Here is a 12,965-nt window from a genome sequence, read left to right as displayed (position 1 = left end):
CACACATACCAGCATATACACATATACATACATAGACGTGTATGTGTGTGTATATGTATATATATGTGTATGTATGTGTGTGCTTATATATATTTATAAACAAGTTGGACCCAAACAGGAGGAGGAGGCCAGATTTACATTGCCTTCAAGAAATTGTGCAGCTCCGTTAATACTCCCAAATCTCACTCAGAATTGAATACTCATTGTATTAATACCAACATTCCACTGGTGTTTTATGGCTGCCAGTCATAGAATCATTAAAGTCTTTGATAAGGTAAAAAAAGAAAATCATTTAGAGGTCATTGGAGTAGTGGATGGTAGGTAGGGCAAGCTGCAACATATATAAAATTTAAAAGGATGGTACAGAAGAATAAAAGATGTTAACAGAGAAGCATAAATTGAAAAACAAAGGTAGACTGGTCACAAGTTTAAGAGTTGGATAGCTCATGCCCTTTTGGTCTCATTGAGATGTCACAGGAAAGCCAAGTTTGCTCTTCCCCTTTCCATCACCATCCTTCCCTTTTTCCCATGAAGTGAGCTTATAGAAAACATGACCAAGAATTGTACAAGATGGACTAGCATGGATAGATTGTGATCTGCACAATTGAAGGGGACACACAGTTACAATGAATTGCAGATTATATTATGTATCTGGGTTTGCCATCTCAAGTCCTTAGAAAGTCTTATGTAGCTGGAAGGGCTTTGAGTATGAGACTAGCAGCAGACTGGTGCATTCCTGTTTTCTGAAGAGAGGCTCATTGCAAGAAGTTGGCCATAGCATCTTTTTAAAAAAATGAATTTTTTGATATCATCTGTTTGTATACATCACCATAATTTCCCTTGTATTCTCATTTCCCCTGTTCTGCCAGAGAGCCAACCCATGTAAGAAAAAGTTTTTTTTTTTTTAAATAAAGAAGAGGGGAAAAAGAAATAAGCATAACTGATTGATACCATTGAAAATGCATGCAGTGTGTACTGTTATCTGTGAGCCTTCCACCACTGCAGGAGAATGGGATGGGTTATCCTCTCATATCTGTTCTTTGAGGCTGTGCTTGTTCTTTATGATTTTGTAGCACTCCCTTTTGAATTATTTTGTCCCTCTTTTCCATTTACATTGTAGTGTAGTACTTGCTTCCTTCTACGTTAGTTTGTGTAGCTCTTTCTGTGCTTGTTTGTATTCAGTCACATTTATTGTTTCTTATAGTCCAGTAATATTCAGCATATACCACAGTGTTTAGACACTTCTCAATCAGTGGACATCTACTTTGATTCCATTTGTTGGGTATCACAAAAAGTACTGGAACAAATATTTTGCGGTATTTGCAGACTTTATTCTCATCAGTGTGGGAGTAGCCTCCTTTGGGTATATGCCTAGTAGTAGAATTTCTGGGGCAAAGGGTATATAGACACTTTAGTCAGTTGATTTGCATAATTCCCAGTTGCTTTCCAAAACATTATATTGGTTCCCAACTCCAACAGCTCTAGTGTGCCTGTCTTTCTACAATCCCTCTAACATCCCCCTTTCCATCTTTTGTCAACTTTTCCAATTTCGAGGGTGGGTGTGAAGTAAAATCTCAGGGTTGTTTTGATAGACATTTCTCTTACTGTTTTGGAGCATTTTGTCATGTGGTAATAGCTTGCAACTATTATTGAGAACTTTTGTGTGTTCCTCAAGAGTTAGGATCTGTATCAGTAAAAGGTATGCCCATACCAGGACATGGATCCTTTAAATATTGAAATAGTTGTTTTTCCTGAGTGTGCCAGAGGTTTCAAAGGAGAAGGAATGTGGTCAGATCACCTAACAAAAATAGAATTTCAGTAGTAACATCCTTTGGGACAGCTAGGTAGCACAGTGGATGGAGCACTGAGCCTAGAGTGAGGAAGACCCGAGTTCAAATGTGTCCTCAGACACATACTAGCTGAGTGACCCTGGGCAAGTTCCTCCACCCTGTTTGTCTCTTTTTCCTCATCTGTAAAATGAGTTGGAGAAGGAAATGGCAAACCACTTCTGTATCTTTGCCAAGAAAACCCCAAATGGGGTCATGGAGAGTTGGACATGACTGAAACGACTGAATAGCAATAAATGACAGAAGGCACATCCTTTATTCTTCCTATTCATTATCCTAAAAAAGCACTAAACCCAAATTTGTACAATCTGAATGTTAAAACTTAACCTCCCCTTCTACCCGTTTTGCTTCTAAGGAAATCTATTTAATTAGCATATTTTTGGGGGAGGATTATCTTATATAAAAGACTTATAGGTTATTAGACTTGTAAGCTAAGTTCTCTTTTTTTCCTTTAGTTTAACATATATATATATATATATATATATATATACACATACACATACACATTGCTTTTAGGGTCACATAATTCTTTATATACATGACTTCATTTTAGCCTCACAGACCTGTGAGCAATTATAGCTGTTACCTTAATTTTCTAGATAAGTAAACAAACTCTGCAACAAAGGGCTAGAGAATAAGTAATTTGACCAAAGTCACCCAGTATCAGAGCTGGGATTTAAACTCGGATTCTTTGACTACTGAATCTAGTTCTCCTTTCTTTGCACATTGTTGTCATTCTCTTTTGAATCCAGAGGAGCCTGAAATATTGTCTTCCTTTTCATATTTAGGTTAATTTTTATAAATAGATTGCTAGATATAAGAAAAAATCAAGACCTTTTTAGATGTTTAAAATGTATTGACAGTATGGTGTAGCTATCCTTAGAATCAGGAAAAATTAGATACAAGTCTGGTCCTACCGTTGACACATACTGTGTGAGCCAGGGCTAGTTACTTAGCCTCTAATTTTCCCTAAAACTCTAAGATGAATTTGCATAATATATACTGGTCTTTGTACTAGTACATAAAGGCTTTGCTCCTTGTAATTCCATTTACCAGTAAAATAATAGGTTCAAATAGAACAGATATCAATATTGACTCCCAATTCATAGGAATATTTTTTTCTCTGAACACTTGTATCCCATCCTGTTCCCATGCTATACCACCCTCATTTTTCCCAGAAGGAAACTGATCAGTTTATACTAGAAAGAATGCTCAATTTTGTCAGAATTATATTTGAGTCCTAGCTGTTTGATTTGCTAGCAGGTAACTATAAGTCAGTATTTAAACTCTCATCCAGTTTCCTCATCTATATATTTTTATTGCTTGCCTCATGGGGTAGTTGTGGAGAGAGTGCTTTGTAAACCCTAAGGAACTTACTGCAAATGTAAATTTTTAATGAAGAATTCCGATTTGGTTATAATATGCTTATAAGTCTGGTTCTTTGATTTATTGGAGAAGGATATAACAAAGTTCAAAACTTTATAATTCTTTATATTAGAAAGTCCTTGAAACACAACCCTAATTCCTAATTGTGCACAAGTAGAATAAGGTGGCTTTCCATTATGATAAAAGTGGTAGATTTGGGTTTGGATACAAGTTCTGCTAACCAGCTCTGACTCTGAGCAAGTAACTTAAATTTCTCTGAATCTGTTTTTTTTTTTTTTTTTTTTTTTTTGCCTTTAAAAATGAGGACAGGGGCGGCCAGGTAGCACAGCGAGTAAGAGCACCTGCTCCAGTGTCGAGATGACCTGGATCAAATCCGGGCTCAGATACTCAGCACCACACCCAGAAATAACTGGCTGTGTAACCTTGAGCAAGTTACTTAACCCCGATTGCTTAGGGGCAGCCAGGTGGCTCAGCGAGTAAGAGCACCGGCTCCAGTGTTGGGATGACCTGGATCAAATCCGGGCTCAGATACTCAGCACCACACCCAGAAATAACTGGCTGTGTAACCTTGAGCAAGTTACTTAACCCCGATTGCTTTAAAAAAAAAAATGAGGATAATATCTACCTCATAGAATTGTTGTGAAGATTTTCATTTTATGTAAAAGTGATATAAAAATGTCACCTTATGGTGATTCTGTTTCTTAAATTTGTAATAGCAGTGACTTCTTTCATTTTACATAGACATGACTTGATGTTGCCCTGAGGTTGCTTCCATTTGTCTGCTTAAGTCTTTTTTTTTTTTTTTTTTTTTTCTTTTTGGAGGGCAGTTGGGGTTAAGTGACTTGCTCAGGGTCACATGGCTATTTTTTGTGTTAAGTGTCTGAGGCCAGATCTGAACTTAGGTCCTCCTGACTCCAGGGCTGGTACTCTATTCACTGCACCACCTAGCTGCTCCTGTTTGTCTTGATAGCTGTCCTTAGGCAAGGATGAAAAGAAAATTTTCATCCTAGATATTTCTTGCTGATATCTTAGTGTCGATGTTCCTAACACTAGTTGTTGACTACTCTTTTTTTTGGGGGGGGAGTGCTTTTTGGAGTGAGGAAGGCAGGGCAGTTAGGGTTAAGTGACTTGCCCAAGGTCACACAGCGAGTAAGTGTTAAATGTCTGAGGCTGGATTTGAACTCTGGTCCTCCTGACTCCAGGACCAGTGCTCTATTCACTGCGCCACATAGCTGCCCCCATTGACTACTTGACTACTCTTAAGTACTAATGTGAAGATTTATCAGTGTGGTTTTTATTAAAGTTTTGATTTGCCCTTCAACTACTTGTAGCTAGTTTGGTTTCCCAGACTTGAGTAATTTTCAAGTGTTAGTTCTGGAAGCATGTAATAGTTTAAAAGACTTGCCTGTATTATTCTTATTTTTATTAGCCAGTCAGTAAAATTTACTAAAAACCTATCATGTACCAGTGACTCTGCTAAACACTGGAAATATAAATAGGAAAAAGAGAGTTCTACTCTCAAACTTATAATTTAAGGAGAGAAGACAACATACAAAGAAAGCTGAAGGGGGGAGGACGTTAAGGAGGGGCCTTCTTAAATAGAGGTTTTGGAGGAACTGATCACCCCACACTTCAATCAGAAGGTACTGATGAAATATTAATACCAAGGTTGCTGTCTTGCAATATGAGGTTTCTAGGGACATGATTGAGTAGTTATAAAGAGTATAGCTAGGAGGGAAATGAATTGGTTTTAAGTCAGCCGTAGAAATTCCATGTGATAATGCCATTAATTTACTATGAGGCAAAATGCTTTTAATATAGCCAAAATGTTCCTATTAAGTTTATATGTGCTATGGTGAAAGCTGGCTTGTATGTGTACCCGTACATGTGTATAATTTTCATGCTATGAAATGGTCTAGCTTTGGTGCATGATAATTTTTCTTTTTCCTTCTAGGACAGGAAGATTATGACAGATTACGACCCCTCAGTTATCCACAGACAGATGTGTTTCTTGTCTGTTTTTCAGTGGTATCCCCATCCTCATTTGAAAATGTGAAAGAAAAGGTATGTTGGTCAAATATCTCTACATCCTTCTCTAGGTTTCCTTACTTTGTGAACCATTTTGGAAGCCTCAAAATTGACTGGTATTTGTGTGTTTCATGCCTTTAGTGGGTACCAGAGATTACTCACCACTGTCCAAAGACTCCTTTCTTGCTTGTTGGGACCCAAATTGATCTCAGAGATGACCCTTCTACTATTGAGAAACTTGCCAAGAACAAACAGAAGCCCATCACTCCAGAGACTGCTGAAAAGCTGGCCCGAGACCTGAAGGCTGTCAAATACGTGGAGTGTTCTGCGCTCACACAGGTGAGGCCTTATTTGGAGACTACACACTGTACTGCATTTGAGGACAGTGATGGTACTTTTAGGTCCTCTTAGCTGATCAGGGCTATTGCTACTATTAGTTGCTCATCTGTGTCCAGAATAGCTTCCCATGAAGAACATAAGAAGACTCATCAGAATAGTAAGTGACAGTTATATGAAAGCCTTTTTGGGGGTGAAATAATAGCTTTTAAGTATATACTTTATCTTGTTATTTATAGGAGATTTAACCTTTTTTTTTCTCATGTGGTAATCATGATATTCAATGCCTATAGACATGGATGTTTATCTTTTAGAAAAGGGAAAATGGTTCAATTATTTTGACTGACAAAGTACAGAGCAAAGTAAGATTGAAGTTTTTCAGATTGTTCTTCTGGGCCTAGCATTTTTTCATAATCCATTTTTACTGTAAGTGTTAACATGTGGAGAAATAAGTGTTTTGATGTTTTATGGAGTAGAGAACTTAGTCAAAATAACCAAGAACTTTCTTTTCTTAAGTAAGACTCTTTTAGATATTGCTTCCATAGCTAGGTCTAGATCGTCTTAACATTTTTGTTTACTCTCCTCCCCAATTTCCAAGTTTCCTAAAGTTAAACGTTTCAGGTCCTTTGTGATCCCCTTTCTTTCCATTGCCCTGATTTTATGCTGATTCTTCTTGCTTAGTGGATGCTGGTTGTGGAGATACTGGGATTTGTATGTGTCTGGGCTCTGGGCCATTCATTGGTGATGTCATAGTAAGGAGTTTTAACTGAAGTGTTATCTCTTCATTATTTTAGTCTAGATTTTTTTTCTGGTAATCTTTTTGGGATGTGAGAAACATGATGTACGAAAGCAACTAGTATAGACATCTCACTGACACCTTGGGTTTGATGCCAGACCATTCGTGTATGGTGTGCTGAAGATTATGTGTTTCTGTTGACTTAATGGTTTTCCTTTATCTGTGGATCCAAATGCTCTGATTATTTTGGAGTGTAGTGGTTATTGTGTACTTGTAGATATACTTGAAGGTCATTTTTCTCAGTTATTTCAAAGATGATTTTTAAATGTTGGTTTGTTATAGTGTAGCTGCTATGTAATTTGTTTTTGCTATGTGTATGTGGTTGGCATGTAGTGTATTTTTTATTTTGGTTTATTCCATGATTTGATAGTTTATTATACTTTGGCTACTTTTGGGCATTTTATGGGAAAATGCTAAAATTATATATTTTTATAGGAAAATTGCTTATATTTAGGCCTTTGGCTGAAATGAGTTAAGATAAAATCTAATAGTAAGAAACATAAAGCTTTATTTATGCTTGGGTTAAAAAAAGGTGGTTTGAAAAGGATCTGAATGTTTAGCAGACTGCAAGATCAGTGTAAATCAGTGGTATGATAGGCAGCATGCTGTTCGCCCCCTCCCCCCCCACCCCCCCCCCCCTCCAAAAAAAAAGAGAGAAAAGAAAAAGTTAATGTGATTTTGGGGTTAAGAGATACTGATTTTCCTGGAGCAAAGAGATGATAGTCTTGGCTACTTTGCCCTGGTCAGACCAGACTTGGAATATTGGTTTGGTTCTTAGATCTGCAAGTTAGGAAGGAGTTTGATGAACTGGAGAGTATCTAGAGAAGAGCACCTAGGATGCCAAAAGGCCTTGATGACATGTCATGAAAATTGGTTGAAGGAACTTGGCATGAGAAGACTTTGAAGAGATTTCTGTTGGGTAGGGGGCATGGATGGATATGATACATCTGAAAGACTATTATGTAGAAAGGTGATTAGACTTGTTCTGTTTTACTGTAGGAGCATGAAAGTCTTGGGGCAGGAAAGACTTACTAATAAATAGAGCTGTCCAGAAGTAGAATGAGCTCTCTCTGGTAGTGGGTCCTTCTTTATTTGGAAGAATTTAAGAAAAGACTGGATGACCCCATGTCATGTAGTAGAAATTTCTTTGTTTGGGGTATGAGTTGAACTAGATGGCTGCTGCTGTCCCTTCTAACTCTAAAGTTCTGTAATTCATTTTTTTATGCTGTTTCTGTTCAGTCTCTAATATCTATTTTTAAAAATTGCCCTTTAATTGATATTCTAATAAGCAACTCTTAAATTGTCATCTTTTGCATCCTTCCAGTGGAGTGTATTCTCTTCTTCTCTTTTTAGTAGGTGGGTTGCTTTTGTTTCTCCTTAATGTTCATTGTTCTTTTCCACATAATTCATCTGAATTTTTATTGAGCACTCACTTGTTCGAGGTGTTACAGCATTCTAACATCTCAGTGGTTCAAAGTGACCTCAGCCATCTAGTACGACCATTAACTAAAGAACAAAGATCTCTTATACAGTGTCTCCATAAAGCCTTTACTCTTAAGTCTTCCCTCCACAGAGTAATGACATGACCTTTGTACTCAAGGAGCCTGTGTTATATTAGCATAAGCTAAAATGCTTGTATTCCTAAGTGATAGTGAATATGTGAGCTCTTCTTGGATGTTAGTATTTTCTTATGTTTTATGTGCTTTAATGTATATGTCAGTTAAGGAGAATTGGAAGCAATGTATGTATCCAATCCTGATGCAAAAGCTTTAGTGACACATGAATTTTTGTGTATCAGTCTCTTTGTCCCTGAGTGGTTTGGTTGTGTAGCAGGCAACTCCTGGCATGCTATGAGCAGTTTTGGGAGACTTTGACTCTGCCAGGGGCTTCAAGGCTTTCAAGATACTCTTGTGATAGATAAGGTGGTTATGGGCTAAAGGTAATGAGAAACTTTTGGGGGTTCCCTTTAAATTCATTCTATGTAGAAGAGACCTGAGTGAGTGTAGATAGGCATTATTAGGCTTTTAGGGCACACTGCTACATTCAGAGTTTCTGGCTGTAATGTAAGTTGATTCCTCTCATCCAAGAGATGATTTTGGTCCTCTACTCCTTATTTTGTGCTCTGATACACTTGTGCATACATCACAACAAGCACGATGGACCCGCTTGCTTTTATAGTGCAATTCCTTCTTTGTATCTTTCTTTGTTTTCCTATAAGGGGTGATGATGACATGCTTTAGTATTACTGAATAACTGAAGCTGATGGTATTTCAGAGCTTTCTTCTCTAAGTTTCTGCTAAGTAATTAAAACTAGTTCAAAATTGCTGAGGATTTGTATTGGGAAAGATAGCTTATTTAGAAATCTGGTTTCAGTCACAATGGGTATATTGTTAACATTTTGAAACATATAGCATGCCCATATCAGTCTATTGCTTTGTGTTCTTCAGTTATTCAGAGGCTGAATTCACATAAGTCAGAAATTTTAATAACCATTTAAACTAATTTTTTGGACAATCATGAGGTTTCTTCCAAACTAGCAAAATGAATTTGCAGGGGTATTCCAAATACTTCATTATCCATAGCCCTTGTGTTCAAACACCTGGATTTCTGCCCACCCTTTTATTTTCATTCATTTGCTAAAAAGAACAGATGTATCTATCTGAAATACTTTAGGGTTTGGCATGTCCACACTATTTCCATTACAATTGGATTCTTGCCCTTTACTATGTTGACAGCATGGTGCTGTAGCAGATAGATCATTGTACTAACCCTCCAAAGAGTCTTAATTATGCTTGTAACTCTGCTACTCCAAAGTATTTAACAATGAGTAAGTCATTCCTTCCGAGATCCCATTCCCACATGTATAAAAAGGTGGGGAGCAGAGGGCCCAAAACCTTGCCTTGATCCTGTCTTCTACCTTCTAATTCTCATATATTTCCAGGTGTAGTATATATTTTCTTTCAAATCTCTTTTTAAATCCTGTGCTCACCTACTTTTTTATGTGCATTCAGCCCTTTTTTATCCTTGGGTGCTGTTTGTATCTGCTAGTCTTCTTTGTAATCCTCTAACCTAGCTGCTGTTCTCTTTCCTCCCCTCTGTCTTATAGAGAGGTCTGAAGAATGTGTTTGATGAGGCTATCCTAGCTGCCCTCGAGCCTCCGGAAACTCAACCCAAAAGGAAGTGCTGTATATTCTAAACTGTTTTCTCCTTCCCCTCTTTGCTGCTGCTTCCTGTCCCACCACTGTAGACTCTCCGTTTTAAAAAAAAAAAACAACAACACAAAGGAATAAAACGATCCTGTTTGAAAGCCTCTGCGTCTTTTTACTTACCACCTTAGAGCAACCTCTGTATTAGTCTTCTGGTTAAAACTGCATTCTATATCTATCTCTAACTTAGTAAAACACAACACACTTTGTTATCAGGAGGCAGATGTGGACTGGATGAACTCTGTCTGCCCCTTGGGTTGCCCAATGCTTGGGGCTTTATGGTTTCGGTAACTGGAATAAAAGGGGGCTCAGGTTTAGCATTGAAAATGCCCTCTAGGAGAAAATAAAGGAACCCACCAGTCAGCGGTGGATGGAATCATGCACACATTTCATTTTATACTTGTGAAGCTGTTATTAATTGTACTTGCATGACAAACTTACATGGGAAGAGGTGGCCTGCTAGTAGGTGCTGTAATGTGATGGATTCTTCCTGATTTTTGCCTTGTGCATCAAACCCTTTCTGTTGCTAGTGCTTTGGCTGTCTGTGTTGTAGTGGAGTTATTTGTTAGGCTTTGGGGGTGGGGAGGGAGGAGGATAAGTTGATGTATCTGCTACTGCTTTACAGATGCTTTTGTTATAATATAACTTTTAATACCCTAACTCCATTTTGAACAGTTGAACCTAAGGTTTGTTAATGTTGACATGTAAAGCTCTGCTGCCTTTATTTTCATGCTTCTTCTGATTTGTCATTATGGGGAAAAACATAATTGTAGCTACCTTAAAATTTTGAAATTAAAAGAATTGCAATTGTTTGTATGAATGCTTGATGAAGCTTTATTCCTGTTGCACTGACTGGCTTTAGATTGACCTGTGGACAAGGTACCCATCTTTCTTGCTTTCCCTTCTATCTGATTTATGCTGACACATTCACCGCTTATGGTGTTGCCCCAGCTCCTTTTAGTGGGTGGGACAAAGGGGCTCTCAGTGAATGACCCTTTGCTAACTTGGGCTTACTGAAGTCTACTTGATGTTCTTCATTTGTGCTTGCATCTCATGCAGCAAGGATGCCCCTAGCTCATATTCTGGACTCCCAGAACCCTCACTTGGCTCCATATCCTGCTGCTTCATTTGAAGGCAGTTATTACACTATATCTCTATGTGCCAAGTTCTAATACATCACAAACTTGCATTGAATTGAGCAAGTTACACATGTGCTTGTTTGCTTCTCATGCTATACATTGGTTTTCAAAAAGCATCCTCAAAAGTCCACTGTCTCTGTCACGAATATCTTGGCTACCCTGCTGCAGAACTGCCTAGCCTTTGTAATACATACCTTGAACCAAACTTGATGGAAGGAGATGACGGAATTGAAGTCCTGGGTGGTTATTCCCTGTTCTCAGACCTTTTTTACCATTCTGGGGGTGTTTGCTTTCATTTTGCCTAATTATTCTACTGAATCAGACCGCCCCTTTTCTCTCTCTACCCCTTTTCAGAAAGGCCTAAAGAATGTATTTGACGAGGCGATACTGGCTGCCCTGGAGCCACCGGAACCGAAGAAGAGCCGCAGGTGTGTGCTGCTATGAACATCCCTCCAGAGCCCCCTCTGCAAAGCTGGTGTCGGCATCATACTAAAAGCAATGTTAAATCAAACTAAAGAGAAATTAAAATTCGTTTTTGCAATAATGACAAATGCCCTGCACCCACCCCCACACTCTAGTGTGAGACATAGCCTATTTACAGGCACCCAGTTTCTTTCCCAACTCGGTTTAAATGCTAGTTAATTTTGAGTAATTATGTATTGTCAGAAAACTGATCAGTACTAGTTTTTTACTTTTGTTTACTGTTTCTAATTTTTTTTTTTTTTTGGTTTAAAAAGCAAGGCATGCTTGTGATGACTCTGTAACAGACTAATTCTAGGCTCAAAATTTTTGAAGCTGCTCCCTGGTGCCAACTTGGCAAGTAATCTGGGACTTCTTAGTTTTTTTCTGTTTTTTTTTTTTTTTTGGGGGGGGTTTTTTGGTTTTTTTTGGGGGGGGGGTTTTTTTTTTTTTTTAAACCTGTTAGCCAGAGGATTTTTTTTTTTGAAGGGGGGTGGTTTGGAGGGGAGGGAAGAGGTTGGATTCTACTTCCCAGATCTGGTTCAGGAAACAGATATTCCCCTCCTGGTGCTCTTTAGGAAGGAGTATAAGGAATGCTCCCTCCTCAGTAACTTGTACTCCTTTTTGAAAGTTGCCTTTTTGTTCCCCACTCTGAGTAGGTCCAGTGTTTAATGAAACCATCCCAAGTGGGGTGAAGCATGTATTGCCCCTTCTCCCTCCCTCTATTATGGGTTGCACTGTATTTTTGACTATGATATTGAGGAGATTAGCCAGTTGCTGCTTTTGAAGTTAAGGTTCAAACTTTATTCATTAATAAGTGAAGAAAAGCCTGTACCTTTGGAACCACACCAGATGGGTTTAGATTAGAATTTTTAAAAGAAAATGTTATTTTGTTTTCCTGCCACTCCTGGTCTAATCTACTGAGCCAAGATGTGCAGTTTATTATGGTTCATGGAACACAGCTGATGAACCTGGTGTGTTGAAAAGAAAGGTTAACAGGAGTGGTGCTGGCAGATGAAGGTTTACAAAATGATTCTGATCATTTTCAAGAGAGCTTGGGATGGACAGCCAACTTCATTAAGAAGCTTGGTGGGAGGGAGACATGATACCATAGGGACCAGTTGGGGAATCCCCTTTATGTGTGTTTTGCATATGAGAAACCCCAGAGCCAGAGGATGGGGCTCCTAATGTAATAAAAATAATGGGAAGAAGTCTTTTTGAAGACTCCAGTGTTAATAGGGGTTTTATCAGAAAACTATTGGTTTGCAGTTTCCAATTTTTTAAAATATTAGGGACTCTCATTCATCTTCCCCAAATCCTAATTCTTGTAGATTCGTTAGTGTTGAACCAATGCTTTTCTCATGTCTCAATTCTTTGTATATGCATTCTTTTCAGATGTATTAAACAGAAAAAAATACCTTCACAAACCCGCCTGAGGGTTGTTATTTCCTCCCTTCTCCACTGCCTCTCACTTCTCAGCTTATTTAAAGATATGGGAACTTGACTCTCTCAGGCACCAATTTTTAGCTTTGAATAAAAGAGGCAGAACTTTAAAAGCTTCATTTTTATATTTCCTTTCCTGACACTTGACATTGTTTTCTTCGGTGTTTAAAGTTTCTTCCTTTTTCACATTCGTTTTGACATTTTCACATTAATTTTGACTACTAAAATCCTTTCCCTCAATAAAATGTGGGATTTCCCAGGGCCTCTTTTTGTTTGTAGTGAGGAAATGTTCTGTGTGCTGGTTCCTGGAATGTTAATACATCTC

General features: G+C 38.1%; 1 protein-coding gene across 3 annotated transcripts in view; it reads left to right on the top strand.

Annotated features, from left to right (window-relative positions):
• Positions 1-12,753, top strand: part of CDC42 (cell division cycle 42) — a 54,522-nt gene extending 41,769 nt beyond the window's left edge. For 2 of the 3 annotated variants that reach the window (XM_069078515.1, XM_069078516.1), the window contains exons 4-6: positions 5,188-5,297; positions 5,403-5,600; positions 11,093-12,753. In XM_069078515.1, the coding sequence (XP_068934616.1) occupies positions 5,188-5,297; positions 5,403-5,600; positions 11,093-11,182 (398 nt within the window). In that variant the 3' untranslated portion in view covers positions 11,183-12,753. Of the gene's footprint in view, positions 1-5,187; positions 5,298-5,402; positions 5,601-9,499; positions 9,701-11,092 lie in introns of those variants that run through there. The other variant, XM_069078517.1, reaches the window with a different exon arrangement.
• Positions 12,754-12,965: the final 212 nt, after the last annotated feature.

Source organism: Petaurus breviceps, unplaced genomic scaffold (assembly GCF_028583685.1).
Source record: "Petaurus breviceps papuanus isolate PSGF00001 unplaced genomic scaffold, PetGlider_PUasm1.0 91041, whole genome shotgun sequence".
Lineage (NCBI taxonomy): Eukaryota > Metazoa > Chordata > Mammalia > Diprotodontia > Petauridae > Petaurus > Petaurus breviceps.
The sequence above is the reverse complement of the archived record's forward strand: the minus strand, read 5'-3'. Positions and strand labels throughout refer to the sequence as shown.